Genomic DNA, 23,850 nt, shown 5'->3' with positions numbered 1-23,850 from the left:
AATTACACATATCATGGTTCGTTCCATTAGATCCTCCTAACTGTACAGTGGTGACCAGGGGTGGGGTTGTTCTCCGGCCGGCAATCTCAAATGTTGAAGAATTTTCCGTTCCCATATACAAATTTGGGGACGGAATTGTTCGGCTACAGGTGCACATGCAGTTTATGATGGTCCCGAAATTATATAGTTGATTTACTATAAAAAGCTCTGAATCGCAGTTGCATTTGTGCCAAATAAGTGTGCCGTAGTTTTTGAGTATATTTAACCTCGATACTTTTGTTTGCGTATTTCCGGTGCACTTCCGGGAAACTAAAAATCCGTGGTTCTTCACCGAATGCGTATTACTCATATGAGTAAAGTTCTCTGTTCGGGGACCGCAATGGCACTTGCGGTTAAAAATCCATCCGTAATTATTTAACATCTAGCTGCAGAGTGTTGAAATGTATATATTAGCAAAATATGTACTTTTGGTTGTGACCGATTGCGAAGCAAGGTTGAATAAAAGTAACATGGCTGACGATGCGTCAATCGAGTAATCGATGATGCAGAGGAAGCTCCCTATTATTAACAACTTATAAATATTATCATTATTTTTATAAATAAACTGATATTAAACTTTGATTTATTTTGTATAAAATGAATTAAGTGTGCGTAGTTCCACTGGCGCATTAAACATTTGACTAATGCTACAACGACATATGAATGGTAGGAACAGCTGAAATGTGTTTGTTTAGTTTTAAATTGTCGCAAAGCCAATCGAAATAAATTAAAGATCATGAATGTGTACGAGTTTACTGGACACTTTAATGCTCATTAGGATAGACCAATGTTTCTAAACAAAATAAGTTCAGCACGCCCGCTTGTTTTCAGTCATTTTTAAGCAAAATAGATTTTTTATTCGTAAGAAATCAAAAATTTTGCCATATAGAATCTTGTTCTAAATAAAAACGTTATGGGTAAATGTGTAAATAAGCGCGCATTAGGCTTAATGCGTTTTAATGTGCCAATGGAATCAGGATATTACACCGCACTGGTGCAACTTCGAATGTTCGAGGAAGACTGGCAACTCTGTCCACAATCGAAATCGAAACTTTTAACCCGCTTATTCGGAGGAATTTCATCAGATGCGCTTCACCAACCACGGAAAAATAAACTATCGCAGGTGCCACTGCAAAGGGCATTGTGGAAATGATCTACAGATGATGAAAACGGACTCCGTGACAAATTACGTAATAATGATCACGCGCAGATGCAATGGCGAACTATGTAAATTCACAAACTCTTCATCGTGGAACTTTGGTGCTTTACAACTGCCCCTGCAACTCCGAAATCGGTAAGTATTTAAATATTCCAACTAAACCACTAAATTACCTTCCCTAAGAAACTCCCGACAAATGGACTTAAACATACGAATTTAATTATATCTATCAATCAACTAAAAAGCGCTTACACAACTGCTTTCATCCGAAGAGTGCCTGGGAAAATCGGTCAAACAAGATTTAAACAACGCAAAAGATTTACTAAAGCGCCCTGTGGAAACCCCGGCCTATTCTCCCAAAAAGTTATGTTGGATTCTTTCCCCACAGAATTCATTTACAGTGGTGGTCAATACAAATCCACAAGAAATGCACTTGGCGCAGGAGGAGAAGTCTTTTAAGTGGACGGCATCTCCCTACAAATCCACCAAATATTGCACGTTTGACAGGAAACCATTAGAGTAACTAAAAAATGTTCAATTACTTTTTACCAACCCTATTTCAATTAGGTTCTAGATTAATGTATTTCAATTAAGCTTAAAATGCTTAAAAAAAAATCAAAATTAGTTAATCAAGCAATTGCTTTATTGGAACACCATTATCTTGATACTTTTGAAATAATTTAATATTTATTTATGCTTAACTTTATTTCTCAATTTATGAAAAGTACACATTGTTATCTCTTTAGTTATTTTAAAAGTAAAAGCTTGTGGTTCAAAAATCAATTATATTTATATGTATTTCTTTAACATGTAGAGGAAAAACCTATATTTCTCTCAACGGATCCATTTTGGGACCTGTTGTGGGTTTCGATATTTGTTCCTCTGGGATTTTGTAAACATTTGTAATCCGGTAATGCTTTCAACGAAAGCTAATTGAACTTGTAAAAAAGTGAGGTTTGATATGGCGAACTAAAGATTGATAATAAAGATAATTACGATGTAAAAGAAAATTCCCAATAGAACAAGAAAGGAAGCAAACTTCGGCAAGCCGAAGTTTATATACCCTTGCAGCTATTAAAAAATTAAATATTCTTGAAAGCATATGATTAACTGTCTAAAAACATTGAAGCTATGATGATTTGCAGCATAATTATTCGATAGTTCCTATGACAGCTATGTGATATCCTTTTCCGATTTCAATAAAATTAAAAGCGTAATACTGAACTGTCAAATTATTAATAAGTCATTAATTTAGGTTTTGATGAAATTTAAACTGTCATTCTGAAATATTTAACCATAACTATATGTCGAAGAACAAAAAAAAAATTAAAAAACAGCAAAGTTATAATTTTTTAAAATTTATGTTTCCGATTGTTCCTATGGGAACTATATGCTATAGTCGTCCGATCCGGCTCGTTCCGACTTATATACTACCTGCAATAGAAAGACAACTTTTGGGAGAGTTTCATGCAGATAGCTTTAAAACTGAGAGACTAGTTTGCGTAGAAACGGAAGGACAGACGGACATGGCTAGATCGACTCTCCTTGTGATGCTGGTCAAGAATATATATATACTTTATAGGGTCGGAAATGTCTCCTTCACTGCGTTGCAAACTTCTGACTGAAATTATAATACCCTCTGCAAGGGTATAAAACCTGCTTAAATTGATTGGAATTGCGGCACTGTAAATCGATTTCCTTGCCACTCAAGGCTCAGTTGATTTTATAGGCGACTCCAAACAGCACCATAATGTCACCGAGACGAGCGCTTCAGCTTGGATTTATTTGGTTTTGCACCTTGAATGACATCACCACGTTCTACTTCTCCTCGGGGAGATTACGCCGGTCCCAATTTCTATCCAGCTATCGGATAATCCACAACTTTGTGGTAATCATATTGACGATAAAGTTTCTGATGAATTTTTGGCACTTCAGTGCTGATTCGTTTGAGAAATCACCGCTGGTGCGGCTGGCTGCCATCACATACTTCGGCCTCGTATTCCTGTCCCTGATCAGTTGCATGGGCTGTGCCTATCGGCGGCAGGATCGAATTCGTAATATGATTGAGAAACTTCAGAAACTGGAGGGTATATGTAACTCACGTGGCTACCAGGTGCCCAAGAGCAAGAAGCGATTTCTGAATATTCTCACGATTACACTGACATTCCTGCTGATCCTACGACTCGCCATCCATGCTGCCTTGAATGTCAGGCGATTTGTGAGAGGATATCACAATCCCTGCAACTGTTTCCTCTCCGAATGCATGATCTTTGCCGCGAACTCTTTGGTCTTTGGCCTCATCTTGGAGATCTGCCGCAATTGGTGGCGCTTGGAGTCGGGTCTGGAGATGGTGATCTTGGATCCGAAACCTTTTCCAGATCAGCTTTGTCGTCTGCGTAGGCTGCAAGCCCTGTTCCAAACACTGATTGATTTGACGGATGAGGTTTGCTTTGTCTTCAGGTTAGTATATTGGACTAATTGCTTTCCTTGTTTTAAATAAATGGCAATTATTATTGGCATTGTCCAAAATAAACTATTAGAAATCACCCTGAGTTTTACATTCCACTTTAGGTTTGTGTTTCTGTGCTACCTGATGCGGAATGTGTGGAGTGGCATACGGGTCGGATACATGATGGTTCGCGTGTTCCTTGGCCACAGTGCCATTGAATCGGAACTGGAGTACCTGCAGATGGTTTTCGTCACCTGTATACAGCCGATGCTCTTTTCACTGATGATGAATACCCTGACCCACACCGCGGATTCCCTTTTGGAGACCACAAAGGAGGCGATCAGGGGGCTTTACTGTCGGGATGTGCGGATGGAACGAAGTGTGAGTTATCCAATCAAAATTTCTGGTTCTAGTTCGGTCTTAAGGTCCTTATTTTTCGCAGATGGAATGGTTCTCTCTCCAACTGGCGGAGCAGCATACCCAAGTCCACATTTTCGGGACTTATCGCATGAATCGAAGCTTGGCCTTCGACGGCTGCTCGGTTATCCTGCTGCATGTCATATATATGGTACAAAGCGAATACAGTTCGATGTTTTAGTGGCAATTTAAAGTTGGATTTTATTATGTCCATTACCATTTTTTTTTTAAATGTTCCTTGCTTGGAATCCCATCTCACCCATTTATTAAATAAATTTTTAAACTCTCTTTTTGATTTATTGATACGTTTGAGGACATATTTAAGTGCGTGTGATAGTTATTTATAATACAGCAAGTAATTTGAGCAGACAATCGTTTCCAGTTCCTAAAATCCTAACCCTTAGTAACATCTATTCCTGAGCAGCTCCCCTCCGTCCGCTGTCCCCGATCCTACGGATGTTGATGCGGATGGGAATTCCTGGCCACCCGCAGCGAAGGTCGACGTGGTCCTCCGACCGAAATATTCCCATTCGAGGCTGTGGAAAGTCGGGGCAGACGAGGATTGACGGGCGGACCCATGACGCGGTCGACAGGATCCATCTGGTTATCGATTTGCGGCAGGGGTGAAGCCGGCGACCACTCTGAACTGGAACTGGAGCCGGGTGAGTCCGATCTAACAGCAGATATAGTGTATTTATTCTTAATTTCCATCACTAGCTCTTTGTCTATACATTTCTGAGCAATTCTTAAATTTTTCTTGAGATAAACTCCAAATTGTAGAGTTTTGCCGTTGAAAGTGAAGCATACAATTAAGGAAAAACTTACCCTGCTGTGTAGATGGGCGGTAGCTTCCTCTCGTAGTTGCTGGTGCTGGGTGTGACCACGCCCGCATGGATCTCCTGCTGGTAGAGACCATAGAGCTCCCGTAACTCGTCCGGCAGATCCACGTTGCCCTCTTCGATGAGCCGCCTCTGGGAGCTGATGATGTCCTCGCAGAGGCGCCGCTGCCGCTCCGCTCGCAGCAGCTGGAGGTCACGCCGGCGCAGTTCCGCCTGGCGGGCCAGTCGCTCCGCCTGCAGGGAGACCTTGTCCGCCTCCAACTCGTGGACGCGGCAGAGCAGGGCCAGCAGTTCGCGCTCCTCATCGCTGCTGATGCGCTCTGGCAGCTCCTGGCGGAAGAAACGAACAGCTTATTATATATGTAGTTACATATATGTATGGCTTAGACTCACATCCTCCAGCTTGACCCCCTTCTGACGACACTGCTCCAACTCGTGCTCCGTCCGCTCACGAATTTCCTTGGAGCGCCGTGTTTCCTTCTCGATTGCTGCCAACTCACCCCAGGCATTCTTCAGGGCCACCGATCCCTCTGATTCAATGTCTGCAAAGACCAGCAATAAACATGTAAACCAAAATATTAGTTAAACCTCAAAAAACCTTTTTATAGAAGTATAGCTGATTCGAATTACATGAAATCCTTTCTCTATGTGTATTTTTGAAGAAAGAATTTCAGAAAATTTAAGCCTCCGTTGTACACCATTTTAAAAATGTAAATAAATAAATAATACTTATACTCTAATACTTAGATTTGTAACGTGGAAGAATAACATTTCTCAAGGTAGCGTCCTTTTTGTAAAGGAACGTAGTCAGAATATACATTAACTATGAAAAATTAGAAATTAATCCAGATAAAAAGGTGACATGCAAAATATTTCCATAAATTTTGTATATTTGTCCAGCCAGACATTTTTGTGAACTTTTTTAAATGATTTATTAATTAAGCACAAGCCGGTAGATACGAAAGAAGTATTATATGTTAATTTGATGTCTAAAGTGCAAAAGGGTTCAGTCAGTCCTTGGTGGCCAACGGAGGGTTAAAAGTAGTTAATGAACGGTTTCTTAATTTTACCTCCGGAAAAAAATGGAATTTTGGTATGATATTTTAAAATGAATGAAATTAGTAGTTAGTACAAAGTTTAAAATCAATTAATGAGAAAACCGTGATCAGTATTAAAATAATAATTTTTGTTCTCAAAGGGGTCTGATGGGTAAACGACTAACCATCCTCGCCCATAGCGTCATACAGCTTTCCAATGCGTCCTTGCCAGTGGGAGATGATCATGTGCTGCCGCTCGGCATCCAGTTCCAGTCCCAAGAGATGACTCTCGGCCTCGAGGAGCTTCCGGCGCAGCTTCATCTGCTGCTTGAAGGTGAGGACGATCTGTTCGCGGAGGTATCGCAGTTCCGTCCTCCGCTGCTCGTCGTGTTCCTGGACAACCTCCGGTCCAGCTCCAGACCCAGTAGCAACTGCCGATCCAGAGGCTGCTGCGGCCGCCGCTGCTGCAGCTGCTCCACTTCGGGGCCTTTCGGTTAGCATCTTGGTGCGCAGACGCGAAACCTCGTCGCGCAACTCCGAGACGAGGCTTTGATAGTGTTTGGTGGGGAAGTCCTTGAACTCATCGATGTAGACGGAGTTCTGCAGCTTGGTGGTGATGCTGTTGGCCCGATCCGCGTACACCAGGGTGTTCTTGGTCTCGTCGCGGTGCTTACTTTCCGGGGCGACGTGGGCAATCATTACGGTCTTGCAGCGACCGCTCAGTGCCTCCTTGAGCAGCCTGGTTAGCTTGGAGTCCCGGTAGTTTACATATCTCGCCCCGCCGGACAGCCCGTTGATCACGTTACCCAATGCCAACAGGCTGCGATTTATGTGCGCCCCCTCCTGCAGTCGTTTCCCTCGATTCTTGGTCTTCTTGGCCCGCTCCGATCCAGCTAGATCGGTGAGGAAGAGCCGGCCCTGCTTGGTGCCCAGCGGCGTCCGGGCCTGGACCATGATGCTCAAGAGGGCGTGGCTGCGCGAGGAGGTCTGGTTGGCGGCCGTTGGCTCCATGGTCCTGGCTTTGTTGCCCTTGAGCAACAAACTCACTACCTCCTTTCTGCTTGAAGTGGTTATCTCCGAGAGACCCGCTACCGTGATGCGCTGGCCACGATGATCCTCGCGCAGCTCCAAGGGTCCGCCGGGATTGAGGAGATCGCGGATCAGCTCATTGTATATCTCCAGATAGGATATGGACACCCGGCAGGAGTCCGCCTCCGCCGACTCGATGTGACTGAAAATGTCCTCTATGGCACGCACCATTAGTCCAATGTCCTGGCTGCTCACGTCCGTGGAATCACAGGGGGCGGTGGCCGTGGCCCGGTCGCCGGTCTGCAGTTTCTTGCGCGGCACAGGCCCCAGCATGGTGTGCGTCTTGCCGGAACCCGTGGCTCCGTAGGCGAACACGGCCGCATTCAAGCCGTTCAGGACATCCCTAACCAGCGGAGCAGTGGTGGTCTTGTACACCTGCTCCTGGCTGTCGTGCTCCCGAAAAACATGATCGTACGAGTACTGCCGCGGTCGACTCTTGCCGCCGTCGTCGTACAGAAGGGATCCTCCGGACACGACCTCAATGCAACGTTCTGTGCCATCTAAACTGGGTCGTACCCGAACTGCAACCTGGAAGGTATTAGGGGTTTAAAATTTGTATTTTTTGGTTAAAATCCGTAAGATTTGAGTAATACATATCCAAAAGATTTTTGAGAAAGCCTATTTGAGAAGATAATTAAATATAGTACGAAATTGTCATTATTAATCAAAGCGGGGTTTTGGGGCCTTTTCTCCGGGAAAATGGGATACACCTAGGGTAGAGTGTTAAACTTTACTCTTTGATCGCATTTTCCCAAGAAACCCCTAAGCTCTTAAACCCCCCCTTGAGTTCTGGAAGATGATGAACAATGACTATTACGAGCATGCATGGTTTGGCCTTGATACTTGGGGAATCACTTTGACAAGTTCGAATGCAAGAGAGAAAGCAAATAATTGCCATGCAATAAGATTAATTTTATTATTGTTATTATTCAATGGTCAAATTAAATCGTATTTGTTGTCACTGGCACTTTTTATGTGTGTAATATGTTTAAAATATTTCAACTTATTAAACGACTTACTTGTTTTATGTTTATTCTTTTTATTTTAATCTGGTCAGAGTAAATGCTCACATTTTTGAAAAGCTTTAGAACTGTTTCTATATACTTAAATCTGTTTGACTCATTCACATAAGGTAGGGCTATTATATCTGGTATTTAGCCTAGTCATCCGCACCTCAAAATACCCCATATACTCACCACAAGGCGCTCCTCCTGTGCCGGCTGGGCGGTTGCAATGGATCGTCCTTGGGAGGAGTTGCTGCCCCCGCTGCTTCCCGACCAGCTGCTCGCTCCAGCAGTGGCCGACATGGCTCCGATCCTCCGGGATATATATATATATATATATGGCTGTGGGCGTGGGTGGGCCTAGGTCCTTGACTGGCCACGTGCCGCCTAACCTGGCTGATGACCTGACCTGGACAAGACCATTACAAATCGTGTCAATTTGTTGTCAACAATCGTAAAAATGCCATCAGCGCGGGAAACACCCAACGAACTCTTAATGGATTTGTGAATTTGCGCGCCAAGGTCTCGCCCCTACAAAAGGGGATTTCTGGGCAGGACGGAGTGGCCTTGGGGTTTGGGTCCCGTGGGTCTTGTTTACCTGTGGCTCCCAGCTCAAGGAGCTGGCGTGAGCCATAAATCAAGCCGTGAACTTGAACACCCAAAAGTCCCTGCGTGTCTTCGAATGCAAATCAAATGGAGCAGTTCGATGGTTATCGAGAGGGTACTGTACTTTTACTAGAAACTCCTGACAGGTCTACGAACCTTCGGATGGGTTTAAGACTTATGGTCCTCCTAACAGGGAACCGAAGGTTAGGCAACACTTTTATATAATCTATTAATATACTCATGATGATGACAAGTACTTATAAAAAAGGTGAAGTACTTTTCGATTCAAAATGTGTATAAGTTTAAAAATTTCAATTAACAACCAAATTTAAATATTGGCTTGAAAAAAAACGGAAAATAAAAAACAGTGTGCATTAAATTCTTTTCCACTCAAAACCAAATAAAATATTTTGACAACACTATAGACTAAGCAAACTGTTTAATATTTCAGAAAGGGTAATGGATAAATGAGAATGACACCTCAAATGGAATTGTCACGCATTAAAGCCAATTCATAATCCATGTTTTGTGACCTTTAACCCGATCAAAACCACGATGTCAGCCCGGCAACCAACTGTCGCTTCCCCCAACCCATAATTTATTTCATTTGCCTAAGAGCTATTCAATTATAAAACGTGGAAGCGTTGGGTGGCATGGGCGTACATTATTAAATTTAATTTCATGTTCCCATTCAGGTGCCATGAATTTATGATAAAACTACCCAGAACAAAGGCACCTAAGTCTCCGCCACACTTTCTCCTCAAATATTTACACAAATTACAGGCCTCGAATGTCAACAATGATGGGGGCTCGAATTGAGTGATAGGGTGGTGCTCGATACACTGAGAATATTTTTTAGTTAATATATTAAGGAAAGGCAACCAATTTTGAGATCTAAAATATTTTATGAAAACTTTCTTACAATATTTTATTTAATTATAAAATAAAAATGTGCTCTTCATAGTTCATTGGTATCCAAATAATTTCTCATTTCAATAGTTCCAATTATAATTAAAATATTAATAAAATAAAACAGATGATTTATATCGCAGAATTTTTTGAATATGGTACTTAAAAATGTAATTTTTTGCATATGTAAATAAAAAGAGTTTTAAGTGCTTACAACTATTCTAATAATTGTTGAATTAATCACTTGATCTTAATTCGGTATACGTTAGCAGAATTAAAATTAAATTTAAAAATGTCATGGATATTTCTTTTAAAAGTTATTTTTATGTTATATTATCCCTTTGTAAGGGGCGGACTTAAGGAGATTCCGCAGAAAATTTGGTAATGTCTAAAATCGATTGAAGCACTTCAATGAGCACCCACTCCAACACCACCCATTTAAGACCGATTCGATGCGAACCACCGCCCACAAGGAGACCTCAACACTTTTGCCAGTTCTTGTTTCACATTCTATTGCGGGCTTTTGTCGTTTATTGAATTTGTGTAAATTGCCAGCAGACACGACACGAAAGCCAGTGGACAGGACTTCTGTAAAACTCGATAAGGGGCCAGTCGGGTGGTGGTTTGGATGGGTTGTTGGGTGGTTAGCTGGGTAGCTGGCTAGGTGAGTAGCTGGCTGGGTGGTGCGGTGGCTCGCTGACTTTGTCTTCGGTTGTTGTCGCACGTCGACTGTTAATGTTTTTAACGCTTTGGTATGCCATGTTTTGATTTGCCGGCTAGTGAACCCCGTTTGGGAGCTGGGGGCGAAGCTTTTGTTTGGCCAACACTTAGTGGTCTGGTTGGAGCTCATTAGCGGAAATCAGGAGTGGGAATTGGGCCAATTGGTGGCGTAGAAAATGGAATGCCGCATATGGATTGGAACTTTGAAAGGATTTTCGGGGGGAAACCTTGTTTCAGATGGAAAGGGTGCTTGGTGAAGTCCTTTAACTCCAAGCATGGCTAAGTAATAACACGTATGACAGACTTTTTATCCTTAATGAGTTTGCTTTCCGATCAGGGACAGGCGGCAAGTGATAGAGAATGTTTTCCTTTTAACTCACTTATGCCAATGACCATTGACAAAGAGGCTTCCAAAATAAACAAAACCTATTGATTGGGATCTTACTAAAACAAAGACCTCTAAGCACTGACAAATCGTTTTATTCAAGTCTTAGGTTCTCTGCATCAACAACCAGCAAAAGAGGTCACAAAATAATAGCACTGTAAATAAAAGTGTGCTTTTACGTGTAAATTAACATTTAAATATAAAGAACACTTTAATAATTAATTCTACATAAGTAACAATGTTACTGAAGTACAAATTATTTCGTTATTGGAAAGTAGTTTATAGTTATAGACGGGGTGTTTTTAATTAAAAAACAAATTAAAATAAAAAATATCTTACCTCTTTAGTAACAAAGTTTTTAATGTGTTTAAGTAAATAAATTTATTCATTAATAGTACATTAATTTTTTATTTAGTATTGGTAAATTTCGCTATATTCTTGGTTTTATTAACTTATATTTTAAGATTTTATGGCCACGGTAATCTTGATTTACAAGACTTTTGAAATATGTAAATGGTTTTTTCATAGTTCTATGGTGTCAAAAGGAAATTCAAGTAATTCTCATTAAAATCCAGCCAAGCTAACAAAACCTTAGCACGGTAAACCTCAGAAACTGTAATTACCCACTTGGGACATTGCGTATACGCAGCGGTGGTGATTGATGGCCCAGGCGACCTGAAGACGGCTTAATTACCCCAAGCCATTTTCTTGGGCGCCGAGTTTATTTTTAGTGGCCCATTCAAGTTGAGTGACCAGCCCCCGATATGCATCCAAAGTGACGTCATTTTTGAGGCGGACTACGATGCAAGTGCAAAACCTTTAACCTTCACAGGGTATTGAAATTAACGCGTTTCGGGAAAACTGTGCGTGTCACGAAACACTGGGAATTTCGGCCCCAAGTGGGCTAACTTGTCCGCATTGACGACGCGAATTGTTTTCGCCATAAACAAAGTGGCCAGTGGCCTCAATCCTGACATGAAATAATGTAATATTTTACACATCACTTGGCCAGCAAGTAAATCCGGCTCCAAGTAGGTCAATTAAATGCGGTTCCCGCAGCGAGAAGCCAACCCCAATCTCGACTCCAATTCGATTATGTAAAACAAACAATTGATAAAAACTTTCCCAAGCACCGCTGCAGCGCGGCTCACTTACAAATAGTTTTGTTTTGCACTTTATCCGCTTGGAAAACTTTCCGGACACGCCACTAGCCGAAAAGAATTTTAAAGCCAAAAACCGGAAACGCTGGGGCGCCGACGGCTGCAAGAAATATTCGAAATAAAAGCGGTTTGTAGAACCATTCGCGTCGACGTATCAAACTCAACTGAAGGGTCCTACTCCGGACTCGACCTGGTCAGAAAATAACGAAATTATAGGCATGTCCAGGGGGTGGGATGGCCTGCAGATGGGTGGGGGTGGTGTAGTCGGCCAGTGGGGTTGACTCCTGGCACGGCACAATCAATTTTTGTTGTTGCCGCGTTTATACAACGGCATTGTTGAAATGCTAATGCGCCACATTTTGCATACATTTCTGGCGAGTTTCACCTGCCGCTGGCCAGTTGTGGGTTAAATAGTTGGCCCAAAGTTGCTGCCAAAGATTCCGTATCCAAGTTGTTGAGGTCCACTTTAATAATTGTCCACAAATAAAGGTATTTCCACAGTTGACGGCCCCAAAAAGTGGGCAACGATTTAGCACATTTTATGCAAATCATGCAGCACTCCACTTTTTTGGCATTTCCGCCACGTCAACTCCTTGAAGCCTGATAATAAATTCAGCAAACGAAAAAAATGAAGAAAACAATAATTTACCTGGAGCAGAGTTATAGAACTTTTCCGAACGACGAGACATTGAATTGAATTCGGTTTGTAGAGCAGCGTGTCGATTATGATGGATTGATTGACTGACTGCTCGACTGCCCTACAAGAGTGTTGGCATTTGTAAATATTCAAGCCATCCATCACATGCTCGGAAATTTGCATTCAAGATTTCCAATTTAAATTTGGCAGGCCACGAAGCCTTGCCCCAATTACGGATTTTTATTGGCATCCGTCTTGGCTCACGAGAAGGTCAATGCAAATTACACGGTCAAAGAACAAGGCCTTGTGGTTTAGAAATTGAAATTTTTATTAGCTATTATTTTTTACCATATAGAGCGTGTGTGTACTTGTATTGTGTAAATTTAATTTGATTCCGTTGCTGGCAATTCCATATTAACTAAACCTTCGCAAAATAAAGTTATCGATGCGGTTCGTAAAAGTGCAAACAAAAGTTCCAACTGGCCAATACTTAAGTATTAAATGCTAACTGAAATTTATATAGCCTACATTATTGCTGGGGGAGTAAGGTGTAGGTATGGGTAGTAGTATAGTTGAATAATAGCCGGAAATATCCAAGCGCAAGGCAAACACAAATCGCTTGACAAAACTGTGAGCAAATATTTAAAGTAATTGGGTTTGTGGCAGGGGCAGGACTGAATTCGTCTACGTCTGTGGATCAATTTCAGAATATCGCATAAGTTATTTACGGGTTTCCGCTTTCGCCTTTCCCCCTGTTGCTTTGTTGGCTTTCGACTAATAGAGTGTAAATAGGTTTAGTTGGGCAGCAAGCGTTATCCTCAGCCCGGGGATCCTGTGTGTGTGCTCTTTTATATTAGACTAAATGCAATTGGCTGATGCTAATGGAATTCTCGTCGCTTTCTCTGGCCTGCTGTGCTTGCGTAGGCGTGTAATTGTATAATTGTCCTTATCAATATGCTCAAAATGTTATCGTCATTGTCAACCGAGCCTGTTGCGACCCTCACTTGTCCTCAGAAGCCCTCGATATCTAAGCGAAAAATTGGGAGTTCTTGAGAAGTAGCAGAGGGCTGCAACAGGCCAGATAATGCAGATTATTGTAATGGTTGGCATGTTAAGAATATCGAGGCGAGGCTTAGACACAGGGCTCTACGTAATTTCCCGGAAACAGGCCGGTCACCCCATCCATGACGCCCTCCCACCAGCCGTCGTCGTTCTTCTTGAGCACGTACAGCACCGAGCTCTCCTGGAAGCTAAGCTCGTCGTCCTTGTCGGCATAGTAGTCGTATATGGCTACCACTGAAATATAATTATGGAAAATTAACAAGGCTTCTAATTCTAGTGGCGAACAGCTTGAAACCTACCCTTCTCGATGAAGTTCTTGGGTACCCAGCCGGGCAAGTTCTGATCCTCGGGCACTATGGGCGCCAGCTGCGGTCCCGTCGAGGTGCGTGGTCGTCCGAAGTCCTGGTGCTCATCCTCCGGCGGCGGCGGAGGTGGCAAAGGCGGCGACTGGGAGCCTGGACGTGCAAAGTTCAAGCTGAAATGGTTTCTTGGGGAAAAGAATTTGTTAATATAGTGGAATAGTTATGAACGTTACGGGTTTACACGCAGTTAAATGCATATTTTTGCTAAAAATGCGAGACAATCACAAGGTGTACTAATTAACAAATAATTTTGTATATTTCAACTGTGTGTAACCCTTTAAATAAGACAAAAACATGCAATTTACCGATTCGGATTCCTGGATTTGCATAGAGAACATGAAATCAGTTATAAATACACAACGTATGGGATGCGTTTGTGAGGCGCAGACTTACCTGTTGATGTTGCGTCCCAGCGTATGCATGCCAATGTGACTCTGCTCGGTCATTTCGTGCTGCGACACCGTCAGCGGCGAAGGGGGAGCAGCTAAGGATTGAAAACAGGATAATTAGCCAGGCATTTTTGTGGATTACTCCATTAAACTAACGTGGCATGCTGCTCCGATCGTCATACGTAGTAGGTGGCGGCGGCGGCAGCGATTGCATCATGCCCGCGGAGGGCAGGTTCACATGGGTGGCTATCTGCTGGCTGGGCGGCATCGGCAGTGCACTGTAGCCGGCAGCCCGCTCATTGCCTGCCGCCCCACCGCCAGTGGTGGTGGTGGTCATCGTGGAAGAAGCCGTCGACATGCGCTTCGGATGTCCAATCGGATAATTGGGTGCGTAGTGCGAGGGCACCTGCGGCGGATTGACCACCGGCGGAGTGCGATACTCCCGGGAGCTCTTGCCCAGCGTCCCAGTGTTACTGACCGACTTGCCCAGGGTGCCGGTGTTTCCAGCCCGCGACATCTGCGGCGGAGTCGGGGGCTTTGTGGTCGGCGGCGGACCCACTGACGGGGGCAACAGCGATTGCACGGACCCGTGGCTGGAGCCCCGGTGCTTCTGGCGCACCTGCGAGTGCGAGGCCGAGTTGATGCCGTGGCCAATCTCGTCCAGCATCGAGTAGTCGATGGGCTTGCGCACGTACTTGATGGGCTTCTCCGGATTGATGGGCGCCACGATCTTGAACTGGCGCGAGCTCACCTTGTTGGCAGTCAGCACACCAATCTCCCTGGGGGGTTGAAAAGCAGATTGCGTTGTAATTTTTTAAAGGAAATATGGAAAGTCGTTAAAGTAAAAAACTGTTGTTCAATTTTCAATTATTTAACTAATCGGTTGGTTTTCTTAAGAAATTATAAAACCTATTATGCAAACTGAAAAGTTATTATTTAGTACAAGCTAAAATTGCTGCCTCTAGTCGCTGGTATAAGTCAATCTACTTAATTTTAAAATGCAATAAATCTCAAGAATGAAAGAAAATAGTTTTTATCAGCTACATGACCCCATGAAACAATGAAATATACACACATTGGGCAGCTTTTATCAATGGTGACTCAGAGAATTGTTCTGCCATCTACTACATTATATACTTTTGTATTTCCGTACTGCACATCTCTTTGTAGATGAGCCCATAGTTATACTGCCAGAGTTATACTGCCTTACCTCCTGGCCACCTTCTCCTTGTGGATGTGCACCGTCTGGGCGATGTGGTTCATCTGGGACTCCATCTCGCCGAGCTGCTGGGCCTGGAGCTCGAGGAGCTGCATGTAGCTGTAGGCGAGCGTGTTGATTTGGTAGGCGACACTGGCCAGCGACTGGGTGGTGTAGTTCTTGGTGGCCTCCAGCGCCGCCTTCTTGTTGTCTGCGCGGTAGTAGGTGTCCTCGCAGTAGTCGGCCACCCGCTCCAGATTGGTGTAGCTGTCCCGCAGACTCTGGCGGCCATCGGGGATCTCGGTGCGTATCAGAGAGGCTAGTTCGTCCATGATGTTCTCGCTGGCCATGGGGGCTTCGGTCAACATGGGTGTTGATGCTGCAGGCGAATGGGAGAGGAGAACCCAATTAGTTTCCCTGCTCTTCCGCACTTTTCACGCCCGTAAACATTTGGGGCGTGGGCTGGTTCGCTGCCGACGTCGACGCCAACTGCTCCAGTTGCCCGTTGGAGCGGCTCACGCTTGATATCTTTCACTCACTCACTTTATTGACTATGCAATTGCACTAAAAATGCTTTTCCAGGCTGGTTGCTTCGCTTTAAATGCAGTTAAATGCAGTTTTTCTTTACATTTTCCGTCTGTTCGTTGCTGGATAGAGGTGGACAAATATCGATGCCAGCAATGATGTCGACGATTTTGCAATCGATTTTAACAACCGAAGTTACCGCACCTCTTACGATATTTATCGCACGATATTTCACGATTTCGTGCATAAATACTGTAAAGCAGTTTCAAGCAGTTCAATAATTGGTATATACAGTTTTTCAGTATTTTCTTGCTTGTGCGCTTCGGGCACACTGGTTGTGAGTAATAATTTTTTCAACATTAATAATTTTATCTGTTTGTCCAAATGTCTCACCAAACGGGTATTCGAGGTTTGTTATCATAAAGAACCCAGAAAAGTATTTCCTCACATTCGCCTGCCTTATTTCAGCCAACGAGCAGCTGGCCAAGGTGTTTGGTAAAGCGAAGAATGGTAAATTTCGCGTTGTAAAAGTTTCGATCGAGAATGGTGAGTGAATTTGCTCCAGAAACGTATATACACACGATATATACTAGGTACGAGATTTGATAACGAGGCTTCCGGTCTTACCCCGCCCATTTACAGAGCAGCTGAGTTGTAGCGCCACGGCGGAGACGAAAAAGGACTGGGAGCGCGACTACGACAAATTGATAGGACCTCTGCTGGAGAAGGATGTTCCCTGCTATATTCTGTACCGTCTGGACGCCAAGATTCCCCTCGGCTACAGTTGGCTGCTTATCAGCTGGACGCCGGACACGGCCAGCATCCGGCAGAAGATGGTATACGCCTCCACAAAGGCCACTTTGAAAACGGAGTTCGGATCCGCCTACATAACCGAGGAGCTGCATGCCACCACCTTGGATGAGGCCACATTGGAGGGATATCGCCGCCACAAACAGGACTTTGCTGCTCCCGCTCCCCTGACCAACAGGGAGGAGGAGCTGAAGGAACTGCGGAAGACAGAGGTCCACACAGAGATTAATACGAGTACCCGGCACCAAACTCTGGGCGGAATCAACTGCCCCTTGAGCGAACAGACTGTGGTCGCCATTCACGATCTGGTGCGCGGCCAACACGACTACCTGCAATTTCGCATTGATCTGGAGGAGGAGCAAATCCACGTCTCGCGAGCGGCCAAAGTGGAACTTGCCGATCTGCCGAAACAGGTGCCCGAGGACCATGCCCGCTACCACCTCTTCCTTTTCCGGCACACGCACGAGGGCGACTACCTCGAGTCGTACGTGTTCGTCTACTCCATGCCGGGCTATTCATGCTCCGTGCGCGAGCGCATGATGTACTCCAGCTGCAAGGCTCCCTTCCTCGAGGAGCTAGCGGCCCTCGGCGTGGAGGTCGTCAAGAAGGTGAGTTTATATAACTTAATGAGCAGGTGTGACTGCACTTATTACACTGAAGATAAGGGCTATAAAAATCCAAAATTATTACCAATAGGTCTTATATTTTTGTGTTTATTGGTATGATACCATCAAACACGCAGCATTTCTGATTCATAAGTCTAAGAACAGTTATCCTTATACCTATACTTTAAATCATAAACAATAGTTTATAAATGATTTCATTAAATTGATTTGTAATAATCTTTTTGTTTATTATTCCTCAGCTGGAAATCGACAGCGGTAGCGAGTTGACCGAAGCTTTCCTGCAAGACGAGCTGCACCCCAAGAAGATCCTTCACCGGCCGGCTTTTGCTAAGCCTAAGGGACCACCAAATCGCGGCGCCAAGCGACTCACGCGTCCCACCAACGAGGACTAAGTCTGAATCCCGATCCCATCGGAGTGAATTCTATCTATCCACCACAACCTTCTGTTCCTGGCAGAGCATTTAATTTATTGTATCCAAACGAGTTCCGTGTTCATTCGCATATCTTCTCTTTCGTGTTGTGTCTACCTGTCGTCCTGTTTTCAACCGATATTTGTAGGGGCACTAGGCATCAACTGAAACATCGCATAGCAGCAGCCAATGTGGGCTTCCTTAAATGTATTCTTGTCTATTGTTACTTTAGATGGACATATTTGCAATTTATTTAAATTAAAAAAACTCAACTAAGTTTACACATCGATGGCTACTTTAAACACTCGAGACTCACTTGACCGAGTCCAGGGATACCTGTTCGGGTACCTTTTCGTCATGGACCTTGAACAGCTCCGGTTGTTCATCCTCTGTCAGTTTTTTGAAGGCCTGCTGGATGTTATCATCGCGATCGAGCCGCCACTTGTACTGCCAATAGCGCACCTCCTCCATCGAAGTGCCGGATGCCTTCATCAGTAGCAGGGAGGTGACTCCAGCCACTCCGCCCAAGAAGCCGCCAATGATCCCGCCTGCCGCCATGCCTCGCAGTCCCAGATTCATTTTGTAAAGGGAGCCGGTGACGGAACCTGCGGCCAAGTACTCGTAGATCGACGATTTTCCACGATACACAGATATGCAGGTGATGATGCCGCTGTGTATAAGCACAAATAGGAAGTGTAAGCGATTGCTTTTTTGACTTGGTAAGGGCAAACTTACAAGTAGGAAGTTGTAAAAAGTCCCACTCGCCAGCCCCATTTGAAGCCGCCCTTGGCAAAGTTGACCGTAAATTGGTCCTGTAGCTTTTTCTGCAACAAGGAATTGAAGATTAGTAAGGCTTATAATAAATGGATGGATTAACTGCCCACCTTGGCATCAAAGTGCGATTTGAAAGCTGTGGCCTGGTTGTTCTCCATGAAATTCATGTAGCCCACGCGCGATTGTGTAACTCCGCCGTAAATCGCTCCAATGAGGAATCCCAGGAAACCGGCCTGGTAAATTGAATTCAGCTCGGAAGATATACTACCAAACTCGCTAAGTAAATAAATAAGTTCAACGTAAACTTCGCTTTTATTTAATTTTAGAGATTACTAACTCAATTGAAAACATTTGTTTGAGGCGCTCCAGTCCCGTTTCCTCTGGCGGTTTACTGGCCAGGAATGCCTTATAAGTCTTGTTTTCCTTATCCACTATGTCGTCTGGGCCGCGTTCAAAAGCTGGCAGGATGCCGGCGATCAAAAACCGGCGTCCTTTCAACAAAAAACTCATTTTATGAGCGCGTTGAATAACGAGGTTAAATGAAAACAACAAAATCAGCTGTTCACCGGTTGTGCTAGTGTCGGAAAGTGTTTTTTTTCTAGTGCTGCATAGTTCAGTTTTAGCCGATTCCAATTGGAATTTGTTTTGTTATAAATTGTATAGTTCAAATATTTTGATTAAATTAGTGGCTCTCAAGATATATATTTATTTAAACAAATAAATAGTTACTGACTTATTTGTTTAATCTTAAATTTGAAATTTTTCCCGAAACATTTGTGATTTAAACATTTATTTTCACTGTAATAATGTGCAAAACACCTTATGATTTGACTTACACGTTTTCCAGCACTGCACAACAACAACGCCGCCAAACGCGTTGTCGGCAAAACATTTGTTGTGAAATTTTCCAAGTTTTACCAGTAAATTCGTTGCTAAACAAAATAAATTGTATTTAATTTAGACGCACAAAGTGCTCTTGCACTTTAGAAAACCGATACCATGATGTACGACAACGAGGAAGGTGGGTTAAAAGATTGTGCAAAAAGGTCACTTGCACGTTGGCATGAAGAAAAACGAAAATGGCGGCTGGAGCGCTAGGACTCCGATTAACTTGGTTCTTGTGGATTCTTATTGCTTAATAACTTCTTGCAGAGCTGTACGAGGAGGAGAATGCCGAGGAGATCTCCCACGAGCTGTGGCAGGAGGCCTGCTGGATCGTGATCAACGCCTACTTCGACGAAAAGGGCTTGGTGCGGCAGCAATTGGACAGTTTCGATGAGTTCATCCAGATGTCGGTGCAACGGATCGTGGAGGACTCCCCGGCCATTGAGTTGCAGGCGGAGGCACAGCACACGTCCGGAGAGGTAGAAACACCGCCGAGATTCTCCCTGAAATTCGAGCAAATCTACCTTTCCAAGCCAACGCACTGGGAGAAGGACGGTTCACCCAGTCCTATGATGCCGAACGAGGCCCGTCTGCGAAATCTTACCTACTCCGCTCCCCTCTACGTGGACATCACGAAGACCAAGAATGTCGAGGGCATGGACCCCGTGGAAACGCAGCACCAGAAGACCTTTATCGGCAAGATTCCCATCATGCTGCGATCCACCTATTGCCTGCTCTCCCAGCTCACGGATCGTGATCTTACGGAGCTGAACGAGTGTCCGCTGGATCCCGGCGGCTACTTCATCATCAACGGTTCGGAAAAGGTGCTTATTGCCCAGGAGAAGATGGCCACCAACACAGTGTACGTTTTCAGCATGAAGGACGGAAAATATGCCTTCAAGACTGAGATCCGCTCGTGCTTGGAGCACAGTTCTCGACCCACATCAACACTGTGGGTGAACATGATGGCCAGGGGATCGCAGAACATCAAAAAGTCCGCCATTGGACAGAGGATCATTGCTATTCTACCGTACATCAAGCAGGAAATACCCATCATGATTGTGTTTCGAGCATTGGGCTTTGTGGCCGATCGCGACATCCTGGAGCACATCATCTACGACTTCGATGATCCCGAAATGATGGAGATGGTGAAGCCGTCCCTGGATGAGGCCTTTGTGGTGCAAGAGCAGAATGTTGCCTTGAATTTCATTGGAGCAAGAGGTGCCCGTCCTGGAGTCACAAAAGACAAGCGTATCAAGTACGCCAAGGAAATCCTGCAAAAGGAAATGCTGCCCCATGTGGGAGTGTCCGATTTCTGCGAGACCAAGAAGGCATATTTCCTGGGCTACATGGTGCACCGCCTGCTGCTGGCCTCCCTGGGCAGGAGAGAACTCGATGACCGCGATCACTATGGAAACAAGCGACTGGATCTCGCTGGACCCCTGCTGGCCTTCCTTTTCCGCGGATTGTTCAAGAACCTCATGAAGGAGGTGCGCATGTACACACAGAAGTTCATCGATCGCGGAAAGGACTTCAACCTGGAGCTGGCCATCAAGACGAACATTATTACGGATGGTCTGAGGTATTCCCTGGCCACTGGCAACTGGGGCGACCAGAAGAAGGCCCATCAGGCGAGAGCCGGTGTCTCCCAGGTGTTGAATCGTTTGACCTTCGCGTCTACTCTCTCCCATTTGCGGCGTGTTAACTCGCCCATCGGAAGGGATGGTAAGTTGGCCAAACCGCGTCAGCTGCACAATACCCTGTGGGGCATGCTGTGTCCCGCTGAAACTCCCGAGGGAGCTGCTGTCGGTCTGGTGAAGAACCTTGCCCTCATGGCCTACATATCTGTCGGATCACAACCATCGCCTATTCTGGAGTTCTTGGAGGAGTGGTCCATGGAGAATCTGGAGGAGATTGCACCCTCTGCCATCGCTGATGCCACCAAGATCTTCGTCAATGGCTGCTGGGTGGGCATCCATCGAGATCCTGAGCAACTGATGGCCACGCTGCGCAAACTGCGCCGCCAGATGGACATCATCGTGTCGGAGGTGTCCATGATCCGAGACATTAGAGATCGTGAGATCCGAATCTATACAGATGCTGGTCGCATTTGTAGGCCACTCCTCATTGTGGAGAACGGATCGCTGCTGCTGAAGAAAACCCATGTGGAGATGTTAAAGGAGCGTGACTACAATAACTACAGCTGGCAGGTCCTGGTGGCCTCAGGTGTGGTGGAGTACATTGATACTTTGGAGGAGGAAACGGTCATGATCGCCATGTCTCCGTACGATCTAAAGCAGGACAAGGATTATGCTTATTGTACCACGTATACGCATTGCGAAATTCATCCGGCCATGATCCTGGGCGTTTGCGCCTCCATTATTCCCTTCCCCGATCACAATCAGAGTCCGCGTAACACCTATCAAAGCGCTATGGGTAAGTTTATCGTAGTACAATTTATAATAAACACAGTTTTTAATTTAATTTACCTCATACCAAAGGTAAACAAGCTATGGGTGTCTACATCACCAACTTCCATGTGCGTATGGACACGCTGGCTCACGTTTTGTACTATCCAATGAAGCCCCTGGTTACCACTCGTTCCATGGAGTACCTGCGTTTCCGAGAGCTACCAGCTGGCATCAATTCAATCGTGGCCATTCTCTGCTACACCGGCTACAACCAGGAAGATTCTGTCATTCTGAATGCCTCTGCTGTGGAGCGTGGGTTCTTCCGCTCAGTGTTCTACCGTTCATACAAAGATTCGGAGAACAAGCGTGTGGGCGACCAGGAGGAGAACTTCGAGAAGCCCCATCGCGGCACATGCCAAGGAATGAGGAATGCTCACTACGATAAGCTGGACGATGATGGCATTATTGCCCCAGGAATCCGTGTATCCGGTGATGATGTGGTTATTGGCAAGACCATTACGCTTCCTGAAAACGACGACGAATTGGACAGCAACACGAAGCGCTTTTCCAAGCGAGATGCCTCCACTTTCTTGCGAAACTCTGAGACGGGTATTGTGGACCAGGTGATGCTGACGCTCAACAGCGAGGGCTACAAGTTCTGCAAGATTCGAGTGCGCTCCGTGCGTATTCCGCAGATCGGCGATAAGTTCGCTTCTCGTCACGGACAAAAGGGAACATGCGGTATCCAGTATCGTCAAGAGGATATGGCCTTCACGTGCGAGGGCTTGGCCCCGGATATCATCATTAATCCCCATGCTATCCCTTCTCGTATGACAATTGGTCACTTGATCGAGTGCCTCCAGGGCAAATTGGGATCCAACAAGGGCGAGATCGGCGATGCCACACCCTTTAACGATGCCGTCAACGTGCAGAAGATCTCAACCTTCCTGCAGGAGTACGGTTATCATTTGCGAGGCAATGAGGTCATGTACAATGGACACACTGGCCGCAAGATCAATGCTCAGGTAAAATTTGTTAATTCTTATCTGTTAAACCTTACTCATCAATCTGTTTTGTAGGTCTTCTTGGGACCCACCTACTATCAGCGTCTCAAGCACATGGTGGACGACAAGATCCATTCGCGTGCCCGTGGTCCTGTTCAGATCCTGGTGCGTCAGCCCATGGAGGGTCGTGCGCGAGATGGTGGCTTGCGTTTTGGTGAGATGGAGCGTGATTGTCAGATCTCCCACGGCGCTGCCCAATTCTTGAGAGAGCGTCTTTTCGAGGTCTCTGATCCGTACCGCGTGCATATCTGCAACTTCTGTGGCATTATCGCAATCGCCAATCTGCGCAATAACACGTTCGAGTGCAAGGGCTGCAAGAACAAGACGCAGATCTCCCAGGTGCGACTCCCGTATGCGGCCAAGCTGCTCTTCCAAGAGCTGATGTCCATGAACATTGCGCCCCGCCTGATGGTCAACTAAAACGTAGTGGTTCGCTGACCAGACCACTTAATCGCCCTAAGCTAAATGTTAGCAGTTAATTATTAAATTACCATAATTGTGACAACTCAATTAGGCACTTTGTCTCGCCTTTTCTATTATTCCCGAAACTGGAGCGAATGCCCGTCATGCATTTTTAAATAACGAACGTGCCGCAAGCATTTTTCGGCGAAAGTCTGCGCGGGCTCAAGAGCTCCTAGTGGAATCTGATTTATTTGCTCATTTAAAATTAGTTATTTTGCTCACATCTGCTTATTGTAAGGGTATACGGATTTGGTTACACCGTTGCGGCAAAAAGAACTTAAAACATTAAAAAATTAATTTACACATTTTTAATGTGATTAATAGAAAAACATTTAAAAAGTTGTTCAACAAAGTTAAAACTTGTTAGCAATTAATAGCATAACATGTTGTAACTATAACTAAAATATATTTTTAGTTAGACT

General features: G+C 44.8%; 7 protein-coding genes across 9 annotated transcripts; 4 read left to right on the top strand and 3 right to left on the bottom strand.

The window, feature by feature from the left end:
* Window positions 1–1,246: 1,246 nt before the first annotated feature.
* LOC121467605 lies at window positions 1,247–2,967 on the top strand. Its single transcript, XM_041709485.1, has 3 exons — window positions 1,247–1,333; window positions 1,444–1,717; window positions 2,910–2,967. Exons 1-3 carry the CDS (start codon window positions 1,255–1,257, stop codon window positions 2,917–2,919), a joined length of 363 nt encoding a protein of 120 aa, XP_041565419.1. The 5' UTR covers window positions 1,247–1,254; the 3' UTR covers window positions 2,920–2,967.
* On the top strand, window positions 2,949–4,245 carry LOC108139108 (putative gustatory receptor 85a). Its single transcript, XM_017261721.1, has 3 exons — window positions 2,949–3,658; window positions 3,770–4,028; window positions 4,090–4,245. Exons 1-3 carry the CDS (start codon window positions 2,949–2,951, stop codon window positions 4,243–4,245), a joined length of 1,125 nt encoding a protein of 374 aa, XP_017117210.1.
* Window positions 4,246–4,377: 132 nt separating this feature from the next.
* Window positions 4,378–11,956, bottom strand: LOC108139130 (kinesin-like protein KIF19). Of its 2 annotated transcripts, XM_017261744.2 has the most exons (6): window positions 11,809–11,956; window positions 8,226–8,442; window positions 6,126–7,557; window positions 5,297–5,445; window positions 4,890–5,233; window positions 4,378–4,737 (listed from the first exon to the last, which is right to left on the bottom strand). In XM_017261744.2, exons 2-6 carry the CDS (start codon window positions 8,334–8,336, stop codon window positions 4,515–4,517), a joined length of 2,259 nt encoding a protein of 752 aa, XP_017117233.1. In that variant the 5' UTR covers window positions 8,337–8,442; window positions 11,809–11,956; the 3' UTR covers window positions 4,378–4,514. The 2 variants fall into 2 exon arrangements, with proteins under 2 accessions (XP_017117233.1, XP_041565606.1); XM_041709672.1 differs by lacking the exon at window positions 11,809–11,956 and having other exon boundaries at window positions 8,226–8,443.
* An 804-nt stretch (window positions 11,957–12,760) lies between these two features.
* On the bottom strand, window positions 12,761–16,149 carry LOC108139290 (abl interactor 2). 2 transcript variants are annotated; one of them, XM_017261986.2, is made up of 7 exons: window positions 16,005–16,149; window positions 15,474–15,840; window positions 14,420–15,042; window positions 14,268–14,358; window positions 14,180–14,191; window positions 13,812–13,999; window positions 12,761–13,746 (listed from the first exon to the last, which is right to left on the bottom strand). In XM_017261986.2, exons 2-7 carry the CDS (start codon window positions 15,827–15,829, stop codon window positions 13,583–13,585), a joined length of 1,434 nt encoding a protein of 477 aa, XP_017117475.1. In that variant the 5' UTR covers window positions 15,830–15,840; window positions 16,005–16,149; the 3' UTR covers window positions 12,761–13,582. The 2 variants fall into 2 exon arrangements, with proteins under 2 accessions (XP_017117475.1, XP_017117476.1); XM_017261987.2 differs by lacking the exon at window positions 14,180–14,191.
* Window positions 16,150–16,286: 137 nt separating this feature from the next.
* LOC108139291 (twinfilin) lies at window positions 16,287–18,113 on the top strand. Its single transcript, XM_017261988.2, has 4 exons — window positions 16,287–16,395; window positions 16,455–16,532; window positions 16,629–17,404; window positions 17,662–18,113. The coding sequence occupies exons 1-4, from the start codon at window positions 16,371–16,373 to the stop codon at window positions 17,812–17,814; spliced, it is 1,032 nt and encodes a 343-aa protein (XP_017117477.1). The 5' UTR covers window positions 16,287–16,370; the 3' UTR covers window positions 17,815–18,113.
* On the bottom strand, window positions 18,060–19,194 carry LOC108139292 (RPII140-upstream gene protein). Its single transcript, XM_017261989.2, has 4 exons — window positions 18,944–19,194; window positions 18,717–18,882; window positions 18,568–18,656; window positions 18,060–18,502 (listed from the first exon to the last, which is right to left on the bottom strand). The coding sequence occupies exons 1-4, from the start codon at window positions 19,114–19,116 to the stop codon at window positions 18,145–18,147; spliced, it is 786 nt and encodes a 261-aa protein (XP_017117478.1). The 5' UTR covers window positions 19,117–19,194; the 3' UTR covers window positions 18,060–18,144.
* Window positions 19,195–19,448: 254 nt separating this feature from the next.
* On the top strand, window positions 19,449–23,476 carry LOC108139295 (DNA-directed RNA polymerase II subunit RPB2). Its single transcript, XM_017261992.2, has 4 exons — window positions 19,449–19,627; window positions 19,759–21,927; window positions 21,993–22,927; window positions 22,982–23,476. The coding sequence occupies exons 1-4, from the start codon at window positions 19,606–19,608 to the stop codon at window positions 23,384–23,386; spliced, it is 3,531 nt and encodes a 1,176-aa protein (XP_017117481.1). The 5' UTR covers window positions 19,449–19,605; the 3' UTR covers window positions 23,387–23,476.
* Window positions 23,477–23,850: the final 374 nt, after the last annotated feature.

Source organism: Drosophila elegans, unplaced genomic scaffold, assembly GCF_018152505.1.
Source record: "Drosophila elegans isolate 14027-0461.03 unplaced genomic scaffold, ASM1815250v1 contig_476, whole genome shotgun sequence".
NCBI lineage: Eukaryota > Metazoa > Arthropoda > Insecta > Diptera > Drosophilidae > Drosophila > Drosophila elegans.
Note: the sequence above shows the minus strand (reverse complement) of the source record. Positions and strands in the feature narration are given on the sequence as shown.

Bases quoted from the DNA above. Each gene is read 5' to 3' on its own strand.
- LOC121467605 (XM_041709485.1), top strand. From the start codon at position 1,255: ATGGCGAACTATGTAAATTCACAAACTCTTCATCGTGGAACTTTGGTG. The intron at 1,334-1,443 runs GTAAGTATTTAA...TCAACTAAAAAG, and splicing joins CCCCTGCAACTCCGAAATCG to CGCTTACACAACTGCTTTCA.
- LOC108139108 (XM_017261721.1), top strand. From the start codon at position 2,949: ATGTCACCGAGACGAGCGCTTCAGCTTGGATTTATTTGGTTTTGCACC. The intron at 3,659-3,769 runs GTTAGTATATTG...ATTCCACTTTAG, and splicing joins GAGGTTTGCTTTGTCTTCAG to GTTTGTGTTTCTGTGCTACC. The intron at 4,029-4,089 runs GTGAGTTATCCA...TATTTTTCGCAG, and splicing joins ATGTGCGGATGGAACGAAGT to ATGGAATGGTTCTCTCTCCA.
- LOC108139130 (XM_017261744.2), bottom strand. From the start codon at position 8,336: ATGTCGGCCACTGCTGGAGCGAGCAGCTGGTCGGGAAGCAGCGGGGGC. The intron at 7,558-8,225 runs GTGAGTATATGG...AATACCTTCCAG, and splicing joins CACAGGAGGAGCGCCTTGTG to GTTGCAGTTCGGGTACGACC. The intron at 5,234-5,296 runs GTGAGTCTAAGC...TTCTTCCGCCAG, and splicing joins AGGGGGTCAAGCTGGAGGAT to GAGCTGCCAGAGCGCATCAG.
- LOC108139290 (XM_017261986.2), bottom strand. From the start codon at position 15,829: ATGTTGACCGAAGCCCCCATGGCCAGCGAGAACATCATGGACGAACTA. The intron at 15,043-15,473 runs GTAAGGCAGTAT...TCAACCCCCCAG, and splicing joins AAGGAGAAGGTGGCCAGGAG to GGAGATTGGTGTGCTGACTG. The intron at 14,359-14,419 runs GTTAGTTTAATG...TTCAATCCTTAG, and splicing joins CGATCGGAGCAGCATGCCAC to CTGCTCCCCCTTCGCCGCTG.
- LOC108139291 (XM_017261988.2), top strand. From the start codon at position 16,371: ATGTCTCACCAAACGGGTATTCGAG. The intron at 16,396-16,454 runs GTTTGTTATCAT...GCCTTATTTCAG, and splicing joins TCACCAAACGGGTATTCGAG to CCAACGAGCAGCTGGCCAAG. The intron at 16,533-16,628 runs GTGAGTGAATTT...GCCCATTTACAG, and splicing joins AAAAGTTTCGATCGAGAATG to AGCAGCTGAGTTGTAGCGCC.
- LOC108139292 (XM_017261989.2), bottom strand. From the start codon at position 19,116: ATGAGTTTTTTGTTGAAAGGACGCCGGTTTTTGATCGCCGGCATCCTG. The intron at 18,883-18,943 runs GTTAGTAATCTC...TTATTTACTTAG, and splicing joins AAACAAATGTTTTCAATTGA to CGAGTTTGGTAGTATATCTT. The intron at 18,503-18,567 runs GTAAGTTTGCCC...GCTTATACACAG, and splicing joins CTTTTTACAACTTCCTACTT to CGGCATCATCACCTGCATAT.
- LOC108139295 (XM_017261992.2), top strand. From the start codon at position 19,606: ATGATGTACGACAACGAGGAAG. The intron at 19,628-19,758 runs GTGGGTTAAAAG...AACTTCTTGCAG, and splicing joins GATGTACGACAACGAGGAAG to AGCTGTACGAGGAGGAGAAT. The intron at 22,928-22,981 runs GTAAAATTTGTT...TCTGTTTTGTAG, and splicing joins GCCGCAAGATCAATGCTCAG to GTCTTCTTGGGACCCACCTA.